The 18,771-nt window shown below is 52.6% G+C and overlaps 1 protein-coding gene across 1 annotated transcript in view; it reads left to right on the top strand.

Annotated features, from left to right (window-relative positions):
- The first annotated feature begins 10,808 nt into the window (after positions 1 to 10,808).
- Positions 10,809 to 18,771, top strand: part of SLC6A7 (solute carrier family 6 member 7) — a 28,520-nt gene continuing 20,557 nt past the window's right edge. Inside the window, exon 1 of the mRNA XM_065409026.1 lies at positions 10,809 to 10,841. Within this exon, the coding sequence (XP_065265098.1) occupies positions 10,809 to 10,841 (33 nt within the window). The remainder of the gene's footprint in view (positions 10,842 to 18,771) is intronic.

Genomic DNA, 18,771 nt, shown 5'->3' on the forward strand with positions numbered 1-18,771 from the left:
GGAGGAACGGGTCTGGGAAGGGATGGCCCTGGGGGAGGGAGAGAAGACGCGTTTGCAGTTGTTCCTGCACTATGTTGTCGGGATGAAATTCCACCTGATACTCGTATCAGGTGCCTGACTGTTTGCATAGCAGGGTAAAAGTCCATGGAGCCGCAGGCTGTGCCCTCGGGTTCCTGCTGGCCGTGTGTGTGTGCAGGGAACAGGCACCTTCGGGAAGTGGCAATAAATGTGCCCCCTCCCCCAGAACACACCTCGCCCTGGGTGACGAAATGCATCTGTCCAGGTCCCTGGGCTGGCCTCCCACAGAGCATTCTGCTCGGCTCAGGGGCCCCCCGCTTTAGGTTTCTGAAGCATTGGGCTATTCCTGTTTGCTCTGAACTGGTCAATGACTACAGTGGGAGGAGAAGGTAGGAGCAATTTGATTGTTAGTCACCGAGCCAGCTCCCCAACAGACACGCACACACAAACTCTCCCTCCGGGCAGCTCCGCCAGATGCCACGTGTCACCGTGACAGGCACGCCAACAGCAGGCGGCAGGTACCCACTTTCCTTCCCCATCCCTACTAGTTGCCAGCGGTCACTGCACAGCTCTGCGCCCAGTTCATCCCAGCACTGGAGCAGGACAGGACAGAGACTGGGCTGCTGGCACTTACAGGGTGGCTCTGAGGAAGGCCAAGGAGCATGGCCACACTATGTGTGCGTCGCGTGTTCGTGTGTGTTGCATGTGTGTGTATATAGCTCAGCACCTTACACGTCAGGATTTTCGATGCTCCTAGAGGCATTCAGCACCATTTCCTTGATCTCATGCTATCCCGGTAAATCATTATGCGGAGACACCTTCTTTACAAAGTAAAACCATACAATATAATTGGCCCAACACGCAGCGACCCTGCCAACAGGCTCCAAACAGGTACCTTACCAAACAGTGACTAACTGGTGCCCTGAGACATCTGCCTCCTTTCTTACATCTTGCAAAGCAGAGACTGAATTGGGACACCCCTGTCCCGAGATCAGGGACTCTCTGCTAGCTTGCAGGATGGCTGGGGCATGGTAGCAGAGCCGCTAGACCAGTTTGCTCAGGACGGTGCAGTTTATAAGCTTTCTGGGACAGAGACGTTGAAAGGCCAAATTCTCTGCTGGTACAAATGACCCCAGCGTCTGTCACATCAATGGAATTTTGCCTGTTCACACCAGCAGAGAACTGATATTTGCTCTTCAGACCTGGCTGCAAAGCACCAATCACGTAAATAATAATAGCCCCCGCTTGCCCAGGGTCCGAGTCAGCTGGGATCAGTACACTGGGCCCAGAACAGAGGCTGGGATGTTTTCCCTACTCCCCTCCCAATCCACAGCCCCGTTACTGACACGAAGGGCCAGCTCCTCAGTTATGATGATTTACATCCTGAAGTTAATTCCTCCAGAGCAAGGCTTAATTTGTAATGAAAGAGGGGCCAGGGCTCAAGCAATTTTTTTACTCTCACAACTGACACAGCAAGCCCACAGGTGCTGGGGCTCTGAACTGCCAAGCCTAGAAGTTAAGCACTGCCCCAAAGGAAGAAAGTGGAGGAAGAAGAGGAGCATTCTCCTTCACCCACTCACAGCACTCAGCTGGTCACCAGAGAGACAGACGTGTTTTCTCGGCCATAAATGGCCTGGTCTGTCACAAGTCCCTGTGCACCCAGGCCAGTTCAGTTCCCACATAAAGCTACGGTGAGTCTGGCCAAAGGCAAAGCTTGTCAGGAAAATCTGTGGCAAAACTGTGAAATGTTTCTCTATGGTTGCTGGGATTGCCACCCCAGCAGGGCAAATGTTTTCAACAGCTCAGCCCAGCCTTGCTCTCAAAGCTATGGCCTTTGGCACCCGCTCAGCTGGAAGCACACGAGGAAGCAGCTCTCTCCATGCGCCGTCACAACAGCCAAAATCGGCAGCCGTGCTCTCGCTTACACTCCCGAGCGGTGAACATTTGGAAACTGGGGCATGCAGCTGTGAAACTGAAACCTTAGGTTTTACGTGACTGGGTGACCTTGGGCAAGTATCCCTGCTTTGTGCCTCAGTTTCTCCATCTGTAAAATGGGGGTACTGATGCTTCCCTCCTTTGTACGGCACTTTGAGGTCTATGGATGAACAGAGTTTGGTATTATTATTACTATTATTAGGTGTGCTGCACCTTCCAGAGCCTAAGATCTCTCCCTGTGTGCAGTGTTTAGCAGCCATTTTGTTCTCAGAGTGGCTGCGGCCTGTTATAGAGACCCCTACACCGTGCTCTCTCAGAGATTCTACTTTGGTTCCTTCTTTATTCTTTACTCTCATTTCTGAATGAAAGTATTTGTTTTTCTCTTTGCAGGAAGACACATCAGGGCAATACTTTTACAGAAGAGGGCCCCCAATGCTCAAACCGAGCTCAGGTCTGTTGACCTTCAGAACAACAACAAAGTTCATTTGGCTACTCAGGCCTTTGCCCACGTGGGTGGTTCGGCCAGGGCTTACTTCTGCTGATGGTGGAGTCCAATCTCTTTACATTTAGGGCTTGTCTACATGGGGAAATTGACCAGAAACTATACCGGTGTGATTATATTGCTTTCAAAATAACAAACTAAACCAGAATAAAGATCCTCTTATTCCAGAATAAGCTTGTTCCCATGTGGCGCTATACCAGTATAACTGTAGTGTATAATTATATTGGTGTAGTTCTGCTGGTGAAATTCCTCCCTGTAAACAAGCCCTTAGTTTGATGTCAGTTCAGTTAAATGTTGCATTGTTTTTAATCAGTTAGGCATATGCCCTGGCGACATTGTGCTGGGGCAGTTTTAATAACCAGACACCCACCTCTTCTCTTTAATGCTGTTGTGTGTTTTAGGTGGATCCCTGGGGAAAAAGTCAAAAGGTTGATTGAGCTCAAACAGAGGCGAAATGCAAACAAAGCATCAGTGCACGGAACGGAAAGGGTGGAGCGGTGCCAATGCCCGATATGAAACATCCGACTCCTTCTGGAGTCCCAGGTGGGCACAGCGACAAACCGCCTTGCAGCCGGGGTGCAGGGCGTTACTGCATCGATGTTCCCCACGGGCCTTGGCTCCAATTCCTGGGGAAAATGTGCTTGCAGCCCTCATCCCTGTCACCTACGGACTCGTCCCCATTGCAAGATGCCCGTGTGACGTAGCCTCTGCTCAAGTGAGCCTGTGAGTGGGACTAGCGGGGGGTGCTGCAGGACAGACGGGCAAGGGAAGCTGTACAGCGGCTGGCTACACCAGCCAGCTCAGTCGGCCCCTCACTTTCACCAGCGATATGTGCCACCCCCGACGCTGTCCAGGCTTGTCTTAACAGCATTCAAATTGCGATCCATGATCTGCTCAGATTCTCCTCTTGAATGAGCCCAAACCGGCTGGAGTGGCAGATTCCCTCCCACTGTCAGAGCTGGGCTGGTTCTGCAGAACATGTACACGGGTCTGCACCAAAGTGAATTTGCATCGGTCTCACCCATACCCATTTTGGACCACAATATCTGCTGGAGCAAATGGCCCAACTCCATTGACATCACTAGTTCCATTCACTGCCTGTGGTAGGTGCTTTGTTTCCACTGTCCATGAACATTCGTGCAATTGGCTTTCACTGGCACAAATGTTCCAGGGAAGCTCAAAGTTGCACACGCAAACGACGAGGCACAGGGTAAGCCAATAGTGAGACCTCTGAAAATGGGCGCTTCGGGCTAAAAGACAAAAGGTCTGACAAAAATCCAACGGCTGGGAGTTGAAGCTAGAGAAATTCAGACTGGAAATAAGGTGCAAAATTGAAAGACTGAGGGTAATTGATCACTGGAACAACATACCAATGGCTGGGGTGGAGTCTCCAGCACTGGAAATTTTCAATCAAGATTGGATGTATTTTCTAAAAGATCTGCTGGGGTTCAAACAGCAATTAATTCAGGGACGTTCTGTGTATGAGGTCAGACTAGATGATCAGAGTGGTCCCTTCTGGATTTATAATCTATGTGGTTGCACACTCAGCCAATCAGGGAACAGAAACAATACCATGTGACTTCTCTGACCACTTACAACCTACCAATGTAGCTCAAAAAGTGAATATCTGCAAAGAGCTGTAGTTAGGGTGACCAGATGTCCCGATTTTATAAGGACAGTCCCGATTTTTGGGTCTTTTTCTTATATAGGCTCCTATTACCCCCCATCCCCGTCCCGATTTTTCACACTTGCTGTCTGGTCACCCTAGCTGTAGTTCATGAGCCATCCACAGAATTAACAAAATTTGTGTATGTGAGGGCGGCGGGGGGAATCACTGAATATTTCCAAATAGGGAATACATCTGACACAAATGGGATCTGGCATTCTGTTTGTTCTAGTAGTAGGGTAAGAGGAGAACTTCACTGGATACACTTTTCACTCAGCTCCACCCACTCCCACTGGGAAATTCAGATCATAAAACTTAGACTCCAAGTGGTAAATTGTGCAGACTTTGAGGCACTGCATCATCCTTTTGCTCTTGTAGCTATTTCTCTTTATGTGTAGGCTCCTTTTCCTTTTAGGGGTAGATTTTTAGAATTGCTTAAAGGGATTTAGGAGCACAAATCCCACTGGAACTCCATGGGATTTGCTCCTAAATCCCTGGGCACTTTGAAAATCTTGCTCTCTATTTTTTAATCTAATACCTTCCCCAACATACACAAATTCTACACTCCTTGTTCATCCTCAGACCTAAGCATGCGATTCCCTCTCGTCGGAGGGTTCAGGAGAACGCTCGCACACTCGCAAGGCTGAGCTGGAAAGAGTGATTCAAATACCCCACCCCCCATGTCACCAGGGGCCTACCCAGCTATTATCGCTGTAAAGCACAAAACAAGTCCACCCTGTGAAAAGTTTTATCCAAATGTCAGACCGCAGAGAGAGGCAGAGGTGCTGGAACAGTTTGTATAGTGGGGGTGCTGAGAGCCATTGAACCAAACTGTAAACCCTGCATATGATGGAAACCACTTCAAGTCAGGGGGTGCTGCTGCCCCCTAGTTCCAGCCCCTATGGAGAGAGGCTGATGTCCCCTGAGTATAGTTCACTGGCTTCATGCACTTCCATGAGAGAGCAGGAATGCCAACCCAGGCATCCCGTACTGTGCATCAGAGGGCTGGTTGCCAAGCTGTAGACGGCAGGGGGGTTGCACTGAACAAATATTTTGTCACATTCACTTACTGTTACAGGCATGGGTGATCTATAGGAGCCTCGTTAGCATCGGTGACGATGCAGCCTCCAGAGAAGCAGTCAAGAAAGGGAGCACCTCCATTCGAGGTGATGTATGCAGCTTGCCTAGCCCACTTGGCCTCTTTGTGCTCATCAGCTCAGAAACCGGCTGTGGCACTGCAACCGGGTGGCATCGAGCTGTCCTTGTCCACTGGAGGTGGCTTCCATGTCTTTAACATGCTCACTAGGCCAACATCCCTCTAGACAGTCCCTGCAGCCACAGATCCCTGCTGTCTTGGGCTGCGAGTGCCAAGGAGGTGTGAGAGCTCCTGGAAGTGCAGACACCTGCTTCTGTCTGCATGAGGCCCTTCCCAAAACTGAATCCCAGCTCTGGGGGCACCACCAGCCCCAGGGACTATTTCCTTCTCTAGGAGCTGCTCCCTCTTTCCCTAAGGAGTGCCTGTAGCTGCTTCCCCTTCATAGGAGCCCATCTGTGGCCCAGGTTAGAGCAGGGGACTGGGCATCAGGACTCTAAGATCCCACTCCTGATTTGGCCACTGACTTGCTGTCAATTCACGGCTCCGTGCCTCAGTTTCCCCACCGGTAAGATTGGGCTAATTACAGAAATGTAGGGCTCGAAGGGATCTCAAGAGGTCATTTAATCCACACACACACACCCCATGCTGAGGCTGAATTAAGTATACCTAGAGTCCTAGACCAACCCACTGCCTGGGGTGTTGTGTGGCTTAGCTAATGGGTGTTCATAACTCACACTGAGATCTTCGGATGCTATGTGCAAAGTATTATAGCCATAATGATCCTGACTGGAACCTTTGGGCATTACTGCAAGACCAATGCTTCTGCCACCTGAGGACAGATGCTGCTGCAGCCGGCTATGGACAGAGTTGCTCTCACGACAGACATGGAGTGTTAGATTGCAGGAGGCGGATGTCGTGGCTTCAGCGGCTCTTGGGGACGTTCCCATTGGATTGGCAGCCACTGCAGCATGGCTGCCAGGCCCTGTATTGGACAGATAATGTTTGACGAGCGGGGGGAGGGTGGGGGGGGACTATCCTGGAATCTTTACCCATGTCTGTGAAGCCGCCGTGCTCTGATGGTCCTGCCCCCTCATGCCCAGAGCTCTGACAGAGATGCTCAGTGATATTCAGGTGCTCGAGTCAATTCCCACAAGGGCTGGCGCATTGTAGGGATTTCTCAGCCATTCACTCTATGATGTCCTGCCCTGTAACACGCACCCTACCGTGGAGCTGGGGAAGGGCAGAGGGCACATGTAGAACCCAGCTCCGGGGGCAGGGGAGGGAGGGCAGAGAACAAAGGCCAGATTTCATTAGCCTCAGGGACATGGCACTTACCTGCCTCTTACAGGGCAAACCAGGACAGCTATTCTGGAGAGGGGGAGATGGTGCACTGGAGATGGTTCTGGTGGCCATCAGGGAGGCTGAGCCAGAGAAGAGGACCGACTTCTTCCTCTCCTCAGTCAAGCAAATGTCCTCCTCAGCCCCCTGTGGATTTGACTCAACATGACGGGAGGAAAACAGGAACATCCTTTGGTTTCAAGGACACCTGGTCCCATGAAGTAGCCAGCAGGGATTTCCGAGTACCTGGGAATGTGAATTGTGCTTCGCCTGTGGCCAATGACAGCCCAAGCAGCTTCCCCCTGGCATCTGCTCCCCCCGGCTGAAGAGATGCATGGATTAGAAGAGAGCAACAGGAGGTGGAAACCCAACAGCCCTCTACCCCCGGCTTAGTCCCTGCTTCACTCTCTACCAGACCTCTTGTCCCAGTACTGCACAGGGGTCTCTCCCAAGGCTTGACTGGCAGTTACCTACTTCCTGTCCTCTCCTAGCCCCTTCACAGCCAATCGCTTCATTTAAGCAGGGCTGGCAGGGGGAATCGTGCCCTCTGGCTTGGCCAGAACATCGTGTGCCTGTTACCAGACAGTCAGGACTTTAGGGAGCTGTAGACTCCACTGATCTCCTGAGCACGGACCAGCGCGAAAGGGAAATGCCACTCGGGGGGCCAGCCCAAAGGCCCTTCCACTGGGGACCCAGGGTTGCTGTGCAGCAGTGGGTGCAGGTGGTATAAGACACCAGGGGATAAGATGGGATAGGGTAAGATACCAGCACGGTTATAATTCACTGGGACACCCCATAACTGTAGGGTCTTACTGGTAACTCAGGCCATTGGCTCACCCTGCCCACTATTACAATGGCCACTCCGGGCTCACGCTCAGCACTGGGGGGGCATTATTCCCCAGTCTCAACAAGTCCTTCCAGATGCACCCCCCCAATCCCTCAAATCTGCAGCCGGTCTGATAAATGCCCCAGAGACGTCTAGGTTGAAAAAGTCTCTGCCCATTCCTCCTGCTGGGCTCCTACCAACCGGCAGAGCAAGCCCTGATGCAAGGGAGAGCCGTCCAGTTCCTTACTGGGCGGATTCCTGCCTCTCGCCTCAAACCAGAGCCATACGAGCGGGTCCCCTCCCAATGCAGAGCAGTTCCCTGCATTGTCCAGCACTTCGCCCGCCTGGGAGTGAAATGCCCCAAGCAAGGGGCCGATGTCCTAAAATATCCCAGTGTCCCAGCGCTTCCCCGGAGATCGTACGGCTCGGCCTGGTACAGCTCGCTGCCAGCAGGTCCCCCCCGAGCACCAGCCTACATCGCTGCAGGTCACCCGAACTATCCCCCTTCGTGCCAGCCTAAACAATCCCTCTCCCTCCCTGCGCTTTGTGCAGATGGGTCAGTCGGGAACCCCATGGGTCTAGTCTCTCCTGCCCCCGACAGCCCACACCTCGAGGGAGCGGCTCCCCCTCTTCAAATCAACCCCTCCCGCCCAGGGAATTATTTCCATTGCTCCCATGCTGCAAGAATTTTCCAAACTGGGCCTGTTGCTGAGCTCCACCAGCAGGGGGAGCAGGGACACCAGGTTTGGGCCTTGTGCAGGGACCCCTGTAGGAGTGGCAGCTGCCAACTCCCCTGGGCAGAGCGGGGCTGGAAACCAGCTCCCCACCCAGAGGAGGGCTAAGGGGAGGAGGAGAAGGGAAGGGAGGAAAAAAAGACAGGAGGGGAGAGAGAGAGAGAGAGAGAGAGAGAGAGAGAGAAGGAGACAAGACCTCAATTGATCAGTCGGATTTTACAGGGCAAGGGGAGGGGTGGGCAGGATTGTTGTGTCCAGACCAGCTGATGTATCCCTCCCCCGCCCCCACCCCTCAAAGAGCCGATGACCCAGAGGAATCTCTCACCGGAGGATGGGGACTGCAGGAAAAGAGAAATATTTTCCGTAGCCCTTTCATAGTAGGGGGAGTCTGGTTGGCCTGGGGGTATGAGGGTCCCTTGGCCCCCCGGGTGGAGAACTCTGTCTGGGACTCATTTCAACCCAGGTCTAGCAAACCCCATTTCTAACCTGCTGTGACTGGTCAGTGTGGACGGGCTCTGCATTACGGTTCTGTGCGCTAGCACAGTTCTGGTAAAGAGCCCAGCTGCCCTGCCCCACCATTCAGAGCTTCTAGGATGGATTCTCTGGGGGCTGCCTCTGCTTGGGTCATTCTCATGCCCCAGCCTGGGGATGGAGGGGTGTCGCCTGTGCCCCTGGGGCGGATCTTTCCAAGACATCCCAGCGCTGTCCCTCTGTGTCTCACTGCAGCCTCGGTTTGTGCTGGGGTCTCAGGCTGGAACGCAGAGTTGGGGAGGTTAAAGATTTTCTTGCTCTGGAAGCAGGAGGTAAGTGCTCGGCTCCCGGTGACCTATGTGCATGCACGCTGGGATTCTGTGCAATTGAGGAATTGCCACCACAGTATGATGCCAGTGCCCGGAGTCCTGCCTCAGGAAGTCACAGCACCAGCCCATTAGCTTAGCAGGTGTTCAGCTGTGATCCAGGGACAGCTGATGGTTTATGCAACCCTTGCTGGTGGTTCCTGGAGAGCTGGCTAATCGCGTGGGAGGAAGGATGGGCTCATGGTTAAGGCGCTGGGCTGGAACTCAGGAGATCTGAGGTCTGTTCCTAGCACTGAATCAGACCTCTTCTGGGACCTTGGGCAAATCAGTTAACCACTTTGTGCCTCAGTTTCCCCAGAATAAGGGTGTAATAATACTTCCTCACCTGGCGTGGGTGCTCTGAGGATTAGTTCATTAGCATAGGTGAGATGCTCAGATTCCAGGGATGAGCACCAGAGAAAAGCCAATAAGTAAATGAAGCATGTTCTCCTTATTTCCAGCTGCTAATGGTCCCTCAGGTTCCTTTTGCAGGTTGGCAGCTGGTGTAGTTATCCCAGGGACGTGGCAGGAGGAGAGAGGTCTGGGAGCCCATCTCTCTAGTAAGAGGGGCTTTGCGCTATGAGAATGTTTGAGAGCCCCTGTCCTAGCGCCTGCAGCACGACACTGTTCCCTGGAGCTCTGGCTCCCGCAGGCGAGAGCTCCCGTGGCAACGTCTCTCGGGGGGGAGGGAAATAAATATGGGCAGGAAGGAACCGGGAGGTGCAGTGTGACAGGTCTGGTTTTCTGTCCTGGACCTGCGTGCCGGCTGGCAGCTCTACACCCGGAAAGAGAGGGACTCCCCTCACACGTTCCCCTCTCCGGCCGGTGAATCTGCTCTTGCTCCCAGACAGACACACTAACCCTGTTATATGTTGCTGGGCTGTCGCGCAGTCCAGGGAGGCTGCTAGGGGCACTTGCACTGTTTAGAGCTGTGCTTCGGGGTTCCCTGTCTCAGAGCCCATCTCTTACGGGATGTTTGGAGAACCCCGGGGTGCCTTCTGCATGGGCTATCGTAGGGCCTGCTTAAAGAAGGGCCCAGTCAGCGCTGGTGGGGTGAACCCCATGGGTCTAGTCCCTCTGGATATCTAGGCAGATTCTTACTGGCTTGATCCCATTGTATCGGCTGATACGTTCAACCCTTACCTGCAGCACACCCTGTTATTCAAGTCCTGCAGCACTTCAGCCCTGTCTTACTGCTCATGCACCTCAAACCTCACCTGTGACATGGCCTGCTGCTCCAATCCGGGCCGCTCCCAGGCATTGGTGGCCAGCATTGGCAAATTGCCAGCCGGATCCAGGACCGGGATAAATATCCAGTAGGGATCACAGTGAGATCCAGCACACTCATTCCACATGTGATGCAGCCCTGGTCTCCGCCTGATTCCCACCCAATGAGCATTCCCTCACGGGGTCACTGAGGATCTCCAGTCCCTGAGCCACCGGGGATGTCCTCATTGGAACTCATTGTTTTCCCGAAGTAGGACTCAGCCCACAGACCCCGCACATGGCAGAAACCCTTTTGATTGATAGCCCATCTGCAACCTGCTGGGATCCATCCTCTTCCCACTTGCTGCTCCCCACCCAGCAATTTCCAACTCAGAGCAAGCCCGTGTGCCAGCCCTGCTGGTTACACCCTCTCTCATTCTGTCTCATTCCAGACAGGGTTAACATCTCCTCTGTCTGTGCCAGGAACACCCAGCTGAGGAGGAGAGAGCCGGAGAGCGAGAAGTGGGATTCTTCCTTTTCTTTTTCGGATTCTCCTTTCCTCCCTCCCCATCGCCGTAGAGACGGTCTCCGGGGCGAGCGAAGGTGTCAGCGTGCGGAGAGGCAGGGGAAGCATAGCAACAGGACTTCAGGATGAAGAAGGTCCAGGAGCACCATCTCCGGGAGGTAGGAAGCAGCGATTTGTAACCGCAGAATGAGATGCCAAGGAAGGAGAGGAGAGGGAAAGCTGCGGGGCTGACCAGCATGGGGGTGCCTTTTTAATGCAAACCAGGCAGGTCAAGGGGACTAATGTACAGCCTCACAATCCTCCATCTCCTCTCCCCCTGGGGGAGGGGGGTTGTTTCGTGTACTTATTAACGGTCATTCATTGCAAATGGGAAGAGCGGAGTTTTCTGATCCTGGGAGCCAAAGCTGGCTCAGTAGCAGATTAAGCAGGTGGGTGGCTGGCATTTCGTAACGAGCTCTTCTCGCTCTCTTTAATTAGCAAGTTCAGTAAACATCGACGCCCGGCGCTGTGCAGCTAATTGGCTGGTCCCGCGTTCGCCCGCCAGCCTCGCTGTCGAGATGCTTTTCCTAGCGAGCAGGTGTTTCCGTCGGGATGATTCATGTTGTGTCTGGGCGGGCGGGGGTGGGCGCTCAGGTGGAACACGCTGTTCCTCGAGGTGTTGTGTGGTTTGCACGCCTGGCATCATACCCACGGTGGCACAGGTGCAGCGGATGTGGGGCGGGCGCAGGTGCTCTGGGGAGGGAGTAGGGCCTGAGCTATCTTTTGGGAGCCGCGGGTGCTCAACGTTTGTTGGGATCAGCAGACTGGCCAGCGGACAGGAAGCAGTTTGATCCTCCCCAGAACCCCGTCTCCTCTCTCTCTGGCTCCTTTGGCTCCTCCCCCTTCTCTTGGCCCCTCCCCTTGCTTCTACCCTTTGTGGCTTCTCCACTTTGGGCAGAAAAAGTAACGGACCCCTGTAAAACTGCAGCTCTCCGAAGGTTCCCAAGAGCTCCTGCACTCAGGGGGATGGAGCGCTCTGGGGGGAATGACGAGGCCTCTCCCCTGCCTAAGGGAGCTCTAAACTGCTTGGAGGAGTTTCCATCCTGTCCCTTGGGGCTGCTGGCTAGGAAGGGTGTGTGGGGAGGTTCTGTCCGTTGTGAGGTAGCAGGGAATGTATTTAAAAGAAATGTATTGGTGTATCAGGGATGGGAGGGCTCAAGGAGGGTGGGGTGGATGCGGGCACATGGCACTGGTCCTCTCCCTGGCATGTCCCGACCAGCTCCCCTGCACTTGGCCCCGGTGCCTCAGTTTCCAGCAGCTGGACTTCTTGCTGATAAAGAGACTCCCCTCCCCCGCCCCCCGCCAAGGCTAGTTCTTGGGACTGGAGTTCCCCTCCCAGACAGGGTCAGGGCCACAAAAGGGCACAAATGTTCCATTTGCCCCAGATGAGAGTCTGGCATGTGAGGTGAAATGTCCTCCCCCGGTAGGAAAGGGAAACGTACATTCGCAGCCCTTTGGCACATTCCTGTCAGGTTCAGCAGCTCCCTTGCCCATGCCCTGAAGCCTCACGGACAGCCAGCTGCAGCCTTATCTCCCTGCGGCCCCTTCTCTCTGCCCATGCAAGCTCTCACGCTCTGGTTTTAGTGGAAGTTGCTGTGGCCCCTGGACCGTGGAGAGCGTTTCAGCCAGTCTGCAGGTTTCTTTGCCATTCCCAGGTTGTGCGGGGAACATCTGGAGACTTGAAGGGAAACCTGTGGGATTCTTTAAATGAATCCAAGTAATGAGACACAGAGAATGCTGAGGGGCTCTTTACAGAATAGTTTCAAATAAAGTGGGCATTTTCTTACCCCGTCTCATCTTTCAAATCCCCCCTCAGCTCGCGTGGCCCCTTACCGAGGCACCCCCTTTCTCAGAGACCGTCCAATCCCCCAGAAACCTCCCTTTTCCCCTCAGATCTCCTCTCTTCCCCTGCCTCCCGGGGGGACCAAACAACGGAGCGAATGTGACTGGGGCAGTCTCCCACCCATCCCTCCCTTTGCTCCCAGACAGGACAGAGCCCTAATGCCTGGCTACATTGGGTTTCACGCAGGGAGTTTCCTTCACATAAGGTGGGAGTTCAGAGAGCCCTGAGGGGGTCTGTCATCCCCTGGGTGCTGGGCATTCAGCTCTCTCTCCGGCCCCTTTGGAACTCAAAGCCTAGGAACCTACTATTAAACCTCTGCTTTCTGTCTCTCCTCCCGACCCTCTTCCTCTTGATTCCGGGCTCTCTCTCTTTTCTCCACCACTCTGTTTCTTCTCTGGCACGTGTGGTGCTTTTCTGTCTGCACCAAGCCCTTCTCTCTGCCATGGCTCCCTGCTCCCCGATCTCTCGCCAGATCCCCAACGCTCATTTGAAAGAGAAGAGTGCGCTTCATTAAGAAGTGTGGGCTGGGGCTGCTCCTGCTAGCGTAGCACTCGCCGTAGTGCCTGTCTGAGCATATCACAAAACGCGTTACAAGTGTCGGGAACGCCCGCTCTACTTCTCCCTTCTCTCATTTGGGTGCTCACGCCGCCCGACTCCTCCTGCTAGACTGAATTCCAACTTGGTCTTGACCACATATTCTGTAGTTCTTAAAAGCCCAAGCAGCCTGATGGCTGAAACGAAAAAGTGGGACATTTCAAGTACCATGAAAGAAGTTCCTAAGACGCCGGGACATGTTATGAAAAACCAGGACTGCCCTAGTAAAACCAAGACATATGCTTGCTCTACCAGTCTCGGCTGCTTTGGCCCTGTCACTCGCTGCGCTTGTGGAAGGCTTGCTTATTGTTCAATATATATAATTATTTCTTCAGTGATTTTGTCTCAAATAATGACAGTTCAATCTACTGAAAATTAAATTCCCCCTCTCTGTAAATGAATGAGGTACAAACACTCTCTTTCCACCCCCCTCTCTCTCTATTTACACGTACTACCGTTACTGTTCCATCCCACAGGTGCCATTTACAGCCTTGTACGTAGGTTCTCACACTGTGCTCTGTCGACTACCGATGGTCTGCAGTGACCTAGCTAAGAACATAAGAACGGCCAGACTGGGTCAAACCAATGGTCCATCTTGCCCAGTATCCTGTCCTCTGACAGTGGCCAGTGCCAGATGCTTCAGAGGGAATGAACAGAACAAGGCAGTTATTGAGTGATCCATCCCTGGTTGTCCACTCCCAGCTTCTGGCAATCAGAGGTTTAGGAATACCCAGAGCACGGTGTTGCGTCCCTGACCATCTCGGCTAATAGCCCTTGATGGACCGATCCTCCATGAGCTAGTCACACGGTTCAGGCTCCTCTTTATTTCTAGCTGCCAATCCACATTAAAAGACAGCTAGACAGTCATTCAGGTGTTACTGTCCTGTAGCTACCAAAGGGACATTGTAGGATTGGGAATGGGAGGGGAGGTGGGGATGCCCTGTAGTGAATGGGAGGGGAGGGGGTTAGGAGATCATCTCACTATTGAAATGTAGGCCACACCATGAAAAGGTTTGAGAACTCCTGCTCTAATCTGTAATTGAGCCTGGCTTCATGGATTCCCAGACAAGAGGGACCATTGTGATCTTCTAGTCTGACCTCCTGCCACGGGTTTTCCCTGGAATAATGTGTGTGGTATATATCTGTTTAGAGAGCTAAAGTAAAATCACCCCTTACCCATGATTCTCTGCCCATTGTAAGTCTCTGCCTAGTTCACTTTTCCCCTTATGCTGCCCAGCGCAATATAGGATGTTTTTCTACGTTTCCCCCACCTCCCTCTGATGTTTCAGTGCAGGGTCCAGCTTATGTTGGGCTCTTCCCTCTCACGCTTTGGATGACAAAGTGACTGCCAAATCCATTAAAAGTTCATATAGGCAGGTTTTTCCTATCCCTTCCAAAGTCTCTGTATGAGCCATCACTGCGGCTGATAGAGATCCATTTTAACTTTGATTCAGGGACACATTTAGTTCCTGAAATACCAGCTCAAACGGAAACATATGTCTCCAGGATTGCTTTCCCCATTATTCATGCTGTTTTGCTACAGAATGTTTTGGGCCCCATCCTGGCAAAACTCTCCTGGAACTCAATGGCAGGGGGATAACAGGATCAGGCCTTTTAACCTTTCCACAATCCCTTGTGTTCAGGGTCACCTAGAACCTTTGAACATTTGTTATTATCTCTTAAATCAAGTTTCCTCCAAGGAGCCCAGTACAATTGCTGGGAGGTTTTACACTGTGTTGGCTTTGGGGTCACATCTCGGATAGTTCAAGAGTTTTTCCCTCTGATTTTGATCCAGTGTCCATCCATGAGTTGGGGGTTTAAGTCTTTTCCCGAAATGGATGGAAGTTGTGGTGGAACAGAAAACAAGACATCTCTCACGCTCGATGGATTTTATACCTGATTTTCCTTAACAGTGTTTTCATAAAGGTCTGAGTTGGGTTTTGCTGGAGATGGGCCCAAAATTTCCAGCCAGAGCTGGGGATTGGGTTTGCCCCGTTATAGAGTCATGGGATTGGGGGGGGTCCCAGGAAGTTCAGAGAGGGCTGGGATGTGGGGTTCGGTCTAGTCCCGACCCCTCTCTTACGCTCAAGTCTTGTTTTAAAGCCTCCCGGGGGCATTGCTAGTCAGTGTCCATTCGGCTTGTGTTTCACAGCCCACGTGCGAGGCTGCTGCGCTCCATCCAGCCCAAGAGCGAATGGAGGCTGCACAAGCTGTGAGGAAGGCTAAGCCGCCGGCGTAGCCCTCTGCACAGAGCAGAAAGAAGTCTAGAGCCCCTCTGCGTGCCTTACTCACAGGTGCCAGGGTAAGAAAGAGGCTGGGCCTGGGCAGAGAATGGGCATTTCTGAGGCAAGAGAGTCTTAATCATCAGTGCAGCGCGTCCACATGGTTCTTAGCTACAGGCGTCTTCGTTAGGGCTTGATTCAGTGCCCATATATCAATGGGAGCCCCGCCATTGATTTCAGTGGCTTTGGGGCAAACCCTCCGGCTTCACTCCTTCTGCGAGGCTGGCGTCATTTGGCAGCAGTGCTCTCTGTGGTGCAGGATCAGGTCCCGCTGCACTCCCCGGCCTCCTCAGCGCTCCTTTGGGCCATGCACTCATAGATGCAACACCACGCCCCTGCGCTGTGCACCGTTGGGCCCTACAACTCATGAAAGGCCCTGTGTGAAGCGGGTCCAACGTTTGAGGAAGCCCAGCTTTCTCCGGACAGCACAGATTTAGTGTCACTATTGAATTTCACTAACGGTGCCTAATTCAAGTGTTGCCTCTGTTCCAACTAGGTACAATCTGCCCTGGATGGAGCTTCACAGGGTTATAGGGACTTGAACCCCTAGGTCCATTTGTCCTCCTTGACCCGGTGGCAGGTTGCTTTGTCCCCTGACGCCAGCTCTGCCAGGTGTCTGCATTCTTAGGCTTAGTTTTTTCTTATTGTTTTCTAATGCACTTCTTATTTGCAATAATTTGAGGGAATATCTTTCTCCCGCTCCCTGGCATTTCGTGTATGACAGTAGAGAGTTCATCTCCGTCCCAGGTTGGTCGGAGTCACTGCTCACTGGCGGGGCCCAGCTATGCTTTGCTTTCCCCTGGCTTCCACTTCGGCTGTGCAGTCCCTGATTCTGGATTGGGCAAGAGTCAGGCTTGGCTTGGTGGCAGCTGTCACATGAATGCCTTTGGCGACTGGCTTGCAGAGGTGCTAGTGGATCACCTGCATGCCACGGAGGTTTTTGGTGGGAGTTCCAAGATCATTCCTGATGGAAAAGGTCAGCCTGAGGTAACACACTTGTTTTGCTCCCTTTTCGTGCTTGAAGGCTTCCGTTTCTTGGGCTGTTTCTTTTTAAGTTATGTTTGATGATTGGTATATGATTTAACAGGGTCATACATGGTGGCACTCATTCCCGTTTGAGGTTCAGCCCTGTGCGCCAGATTGAGTCCAAAGCTTGTTAAAAACTGACACAGCAGACAGATCCCTTGTCCAGTTACTAGTCCTCACATTTGTGAACGTGCTCTCTGGTGGCAAGGATGTGGCTGGGGACGAGGGGGGTTGGTTCTCAGTGAGGAATCCAGCTTGACCCCTCCTGGCTGACTTTGTTAGTGGTCAAATCTTTCATTAAGGAGGTTACAGAATAATTTGCTGGTGTTACAGCAAACCCAGGTGCCTCTGGGAGTGAAAGTCACCTCTGCTTGTGTGTATTGGGGTAATTAGTCTGTGACCATACCTCAGGGAAGCCTGTGAACCGGAGGGCTAAGTTAAACAGCTTCAGAAAGGCTTCCTTGCTGTGGTCAGTGCTGTGTTCAAGCCACTCCTCTGATGTACTAACAGGGCTGCACAATATTCTGAGTTTGAATTTCTGGAGGTTTTCATATAGCCCTTGTATTGTTATAGGGGCCTCCAGCAGAGACTGGTAGATTTTTAATGGTGTCTTCAATGATCATTGCGTTTTTCTTTTAGTGATACTATTTTGGTCTCAGTCTAGATTCTTCAGGCTGGATTTTTTGTTGAGACTTTGGAAGAGTTCTATCCAAACTGCTGGACGCTGCTGCTTTGTACTAGGTTGCTATTTTTTCCAAGTTTGCCAGAAGGCAATGTCGTATAGGTGTGTATTTGCATAGAATATCAGGGTTGGAAGGGACCTCAGGAGGTCATCTAGTCCAACCCCCTGCTCAAAGCAGGACCAATCCCCAGACAGATTTTGGCCCCAGATCCCTAAATGGCTCCCTCAAGGGTTGAACTCACAACCCTGGGTTTAGCAGGCCAATGCTCAAACCACTGAGCTATCCCTCCCCCCATGTTGCATGCAAGTGTGGATGTGTGTGCATGATGTGTGCCCGTGTGTAAGTATGTCTGTATGTGTGCATGTATGTACATGTTAGGCAGGCGTGAGGCATATAGGTGTATAACCATCTGGGCAAACCCACCCGTACCAGGCAGGTCTGTGTTTAATGATCAGGTTGGCTACATCACACACGCTTTCTCCATTTGAACAACTCCTCGTCTCCATGGAAACTGAGCCGCAGGAACTTTGCAGCTGTAGCTCAGCTGCTGAGCTCGAGGAAAGGGCAGCTGCAAGAGAGGGCGAGAAATGGAAGAGAGGGCGGCGGGGCAGGCGGGGGGGCTTCATCAGCATTTCACCTGCTGGGAGTGCCGGGCGGGTTTGGCGAGGTCAGGGGCAGGGGCAGCACTGTGCTTTCCAGCCACCTTTTATTTGCTGGTCTGGTTTTTTTTTCTGGGGTGCAGACCAAAAGGGGTTCTAACCTGCAGCTGGGTCTTCTGCCATCTCCATCCCTGTGCAGAAAACAGGTGGGTTCTAAACTATAGACCAGGTGCCCCCTGCAGATTCCCCCCATGTGCCAGCTGTTCATACAGATGTTTCCCAAACCCTTATGGGGTCTTTCTTGTAAGCGCCTAGTACACATGTTGGAGAGGCTAGAACTAGGAGGTCAAGTGAGCCCATTGACCCGCGTGTCTTCTATTGGCCAGTGAGTTTGTCTGTGGCCCCATTACACCCGTCGCCTTACTTGACTCCGCTGACTCGTTGCCATCACAGCACTGGTCAGAGCATGAGACACGCTGCAGCTTGGGGGCTTAGACTATTCAGCATGCAGCTAGGCAGAGGCTGAGAGCCCCTCATTCTGTCACTGGGCTTTGGTCTGTGGTGCCTGCGGGTGGCAGAGAGCCCTTGCTGGGGGACATACCAGTACAGGGATCTCATGCAATGGTGTGTCAGGGAGGTTGGGTCATTTGGTTGCAGGACTTCAGATAAAATAAGGACCAGCCGTAATCTTCTAGCCCAGTGGTTTTCAACCTGTGGTCCACAGACCCCTGGGGGCCTGCAGACTTTGTCTAAGATTGCCAAAGGGGGCGGCACCTCCATTTGAATTTTTTTAAAGGTCTGCCAATGAAAAAAGGTTGAAAACCACTGTTCTAGCCAATCTGCCTTCTTTTTGGCTACGGAAAGCGTGTCTCACCAGGAAGGGTTGGATGGCTCATTGCAAAGCCAAATATCCAGCCAGACTTTCAGATCAAAGGACGTGAGCTCCAGCTAAACAGCCAGACATCTGGGGGCGTATCCAAATCTAGCTGTGTTTTAAGATTTGCCCCACAATCCTGCTGAGC

This window comes from Emys orbicularis, chromosome 8 (genome assembly GCF_028017835.1).
Source record: "Emys orbicularis isolate rEmyOrb1 chromosome 8, rEmyOrb1.hap1, whole genome shotgun sequence".
Taxonomy (NCBI): domain Eukaryota; kingdom Metazoa; phylum Chordata; order Testudines; family Emydidae; genus Emys; species Emys orbicularis.